We start from the raw sequence: 4,483 nt of genomic DNA on the forward strand, positions 1-4,483 counted from the left end.
CTTTTCTATATAAGCTATAAAGTATAGGCTGAAGGACAACATAGAGCAACGTCTCTGTTAATATGGCTCATTTAACCATGCAATTGAAGTTGTGATTTAAAAAATTGTGTTTGTTTATGATATTTGATCAAAATTTTAATTTTAATTTCAAATCTCAAATTCACCTGAGAGATAGAATTTCAATTTTATGTTTGTGATTTCATTTGTTTGTATCTATTTTTATTAAAAAAAAACCTAATTTTAAATTTTATGATCAGTTTCGTCATTAGATAAATTAAAAGGGATTAGTGTTGTGCTAAAATTTGGAATAATCAATTGCCTTGGAAAAGCTGCGCACAAACTGTTCTGTGAGATGTTTGTCCAAGCATTGCAGTTGTATCGTAACATGTAGTGTGCTGGGTTTGCGTCCAACAAGGTGACATACAACATTGTAATGGAAGATTGTGGTTATCTGGAGCCTATAAACCTCTATGTAATAATGTCAAAATGTGAATAGGATTAATAGCAATAAATGACCAACTATCTTTTTTACTATTTGATTGAAGCAAAGCACAGAATAAAAACATTGCCTTTGTCAAGAGGCTTTGCCTACAGGGTAAAAGAATCGAATAAAAATTTGCAGCATCTCGCAAGAAAAGCTATTTGAATATGCTCATAACAAAATAAACAAACTATTTCATCAATAAAATTATTACACAGTAAGTTCATCCAACAATTAATGGCACATTATGAGTATTACAAAAGAGGGGCTAATTGGCCTACTTCAGTTAATTCGGTATACGAAGATATTGAACCTTCTTCCAGCTGGATAGAAGATACCCAAAACCATTATCTTCTTATTGATCTCCCTGGTATACTTTCCTAGTTTAAATCTGCTTTTTTGGTCATCATTTCCATTGTATTTTACAAATTTTCAAGTCAGAGTAATGTGTTTTAACATATATTATTCAGTCAATCATTATCAATTCTGATGTTTATTTTATTATCTTGCTCTTTTAATCTGTTTAAAGGGTTCAAAAGGGAGGAAGTGAAGCTTGAAGTTGATATATTTGGTAATATAATGGTAAGTGGAGAAAGGAAGGTAAGAGAACATAAATTTATTCGCTTTCAAAAATCAACGAAAGCACCTGAAAAGTCGAAATCTGAGGATACCAGTGTGAGGCTTGAAGACGGGATTCTGTATGTGATCATCCCAAAAGAAGTAGCAGAAAACAATGAACACGACGAGACAGCAAATGATAGGTCTGGCCATGAAGATGATCAAGAAAAAGATACAGAGGAAATAGAAAGTTCGAATGGTGATGTTTCAGAACAAAAAGAAAATAACATACAAGGATTGAGTGAGGATGAAAAATTCAATGATGCAAAAATGGAGAAGAAGAGGCACGAGAGAGGTATAGTGGTAGCAGGAAAAGAAATTCTAAGGAAGAACAAATCAATTGTAATTACAGCAGTGCTTGCATTTTCTTTCGGGGTTTTCATTTCTAAAAAATCTAAGTCAAATAAAATCAATCAAGCTTCGTGACTGGTATTTCTCCCATTATGATCATGTGACAAATAATGTAGATAACATATTCGACGTGCAATGGACATCAAGTGAACCTACAATAAAAGAACTTTTCCAAATTATGTTGCATCAAATGACTAATATCCTATTTACTTAAAAGAACTTTTCCAAATTATATAATAAGACCTGTCATGAGTTGCATTAGATTACCGTTTTGATTGACTTAAAAAAAAATACTAGTTTTTAAGTTAAAAATAAAAAATTAAACTTAAATGACTTTTAAGTCAAAAAATAAAAATAAGGGGAGACCTACTTTTGGTTTTTAACTAATTATTTTAAGTTATTTTTAACCTTGTCAAACATTTCCTAACTTATTTTAAGTCATTTTTTTTTACTTATATTAAGTTATTTTTATATTTGTCAAACACTTGTAGAAGTCAAAAACTGACTTAAAAATAAATTTGACCAATTTTTAAGCGAATCCAAACACCCTTTTTAATTAAGCTTTATGGGCTAATAGAAATTGCAAATGGCAAACTATTGTAAATTGGATAATTTTAGTTTAAACTAAAGGTATATGAATCGAAAAATGCTTATATATGAACTTCTTTACCTAATAAATTGGACACTACAGCACCAGATGAATTGGGCTTCATGTCATCCAATCCGGCCCATTAGCGTGAAGTGATGCAGTTCAACTCCCAGGAGTAAATGACATATATATATACAACTGTTATGGAAAATTAGCAACAAATAGTCCATAATTAAATGGGAAAATTTTCAAAAGAGCAATATTTTAGCTTTTAGTGGACTCCTTAGCAACAGTTTCATTATTTATTAAAAATGTCATTATTTTAGTTTGTTAAGGGATTAGTTATGTATTTATTTTATTTTGATTAATTTGAAAGAATACAAATAATTAATAACAGAATAGAGAAAATCATGGAACAAAAAATATCAAAAAAGGTAAAAAATATTTTAAATACAAATCAGTTATGTTTTGAAAAGAGCATAAATAGTCATCTTTCCGTCGAGCGTTTTTTTGCTTTCTTCTTAAGAACATCAAAAAAAAAATTAAAATAATTTAGTTTGTCTTCCGAATCATTCATCTGATAACTTTCAAAACTTCTTCAAGTTGAATACGACATATTTTTGAAACAGAATTTTTCAAAATTGACAACTATAAATTTGTCGCATCCAGTGAACAATCGAAAAACAATTAGGTATTTTTTTCGATTTTTTGATTTGTTTGGATGAGATATTCGTATATGTCGAGTACAAGAGTGTTATTTTTTTTTCCTGATTGAATCAGTGAAATCTTTGTATGCATTGGGATTTATAGCTTTTTCGGATGTTTTGTATCCAAATTATGATGTATAACGAATGAAATTGTTTTTTTTTTAGTTTAGTAGCTGTTTTTTTTTCTATTTGAATGCATACAATAATTTGTATCTCATTAAGTTAATGTAACTAATCGATCATGAACTATATGTTGAATACAACAATATATGAATACAAAAGTGAGATGAAAATACAAAGTTATAAATACAAAGTGAGATTGAATATAAAGTTGTGAATACAAAAGAAATACCCTCTTCATTTGAGATACAAAGTGACTTTGAAAGGTAAAATACAAACTAATGGATCATGAATTATATGTTGAATACAACAATATATGAATACAAAAATGAGATGAAAATACAAAGTTATAAATACAAAGGGAGATTGAATATAAAGTTGTGAATACAAAAGAAATTAAATACTCTCTTCATTTGAAATACAAAGTGACTTTGAAAGGTAAAGTAGGCACATAAAATACAAAACTTGTTGGTATACAATTAGGTTGAATACAAAACAAAAGAGAAATACAAACTTGTTCACATATAAATTGAGATTGAAATACAGAATGAATACCCAATAAAATACAAAATTGTTAGCATACAATTAGGATGAATACAAATTAAGAAGGGAATACAAACATGTTGGTATACTAATTGAGATTGTAATACACAAATCAAATGAGGGAAATTCCCCAAAATTTTGAATATTATTTGGTATACCTCTAGTAATTCTAATTGAATCAGTCATTGTAGATAATCAGATGCTTTCCCCATAATCTAAAACCCTAAAAGCAAATTTCGATATTATTAAGTTTTAAAATGTATTAAATATCAAATAAAACAAACATATATATGAATTTCTAGAATCAACAAAATCTGAAAAATTAAAAGAAAATCACAAAAAAATTGAAATTAATAAATATATGATGAATATTTAAACACAAAATCACATAAAAATTGGAAAATTTGACTGAAAATCCGTAATGTATAGAATCAGTGATTTAAACATCAAATAAAAAAAATCAAAATTGATAATGGAAATTACCTTGCCAACCGAGAAATCTGCTTGAATTAATAAAGAGATTTCGTTTAACAATAAACAAAATTTCTTGATGAACAACAATTTAGCACTTTGAAGAAAGATAAACTTGAAACGTGAAAGGTGGGGAAGAAACGTGAAAGTTGGGGAAGAAACGTGAATGATGATGAAAAAAGATTAATGGTATTGGTTTAATTTAACTTTTTCACTTTAAACGGTTATTGATATATAATTTGGTCTAATATAGGACTCTTTCCATAAATAAAATTAATTTAAAATACTAAAATCTGAATACATATTATTTTATAAAAATATTATCATTCTGCCATTTTAAATAAATATTTTAAAGTGTTGTTATTTTGACTAATTATGTTAGGTATTATGACTTAATTGCTAATTTTCTCTAATTAAATAGCATTTAATAGACCAAAAAAAAGAGCACAAATTAGCCCATACTAACAGGCGGCATATTTTTTTATTTTTTTTAAAAAATTCTTATGAAACTAACCGCCACACACAACATTAAAAACGGAACGTGGGTAAACAGTTAACTAAATTATCTTTTATCACATGATTGGATTTTTATCACGTGAATGA

At 27.7% G+C, this 4,483-nt stretch overlaps 1 protein-coding gene across 1 annotated transcript; it reads left to right on the forward strand.

The window, feature by feature from the left end:
* The first annotated feature begins 718 nt into the window (after positions 1–718).
* LOC125831683 (17.5 kDa class I heat shock protein-like) lies at positions 719–1,531 on the forward strand. The gene is made up of 2 exons (XM_049510863.1): positions 719–851; positions 1,011–1,531. Exons 1-2 carry the CDS (start codon positions 719–721, stop codon positions 1,523–1,525), a joined length of 648 nt encoding a protein of 215 aa, XP_049366820.1. The 3' UTR covers positions 1,526–1,531.
* The last annotated feature ends 2,952 nt before the right edge of the window (positions 1,532–4,483 follow it).

This window comes from Solanum verrucosum, unplaced genomic scaffold (assembly GCF_900185275.1).
Source record: "Solanum verrucosum unplaced genomic scaffold, falcon-dt-bn FXZP01000049.1, whole genome shotgun sequence".
NCBI lineage: Eukaryota > Viridiplantae > Streptophyta > Magnoliopsida > Solanales > Solanaceae > Solanum > Solanum verrucosum.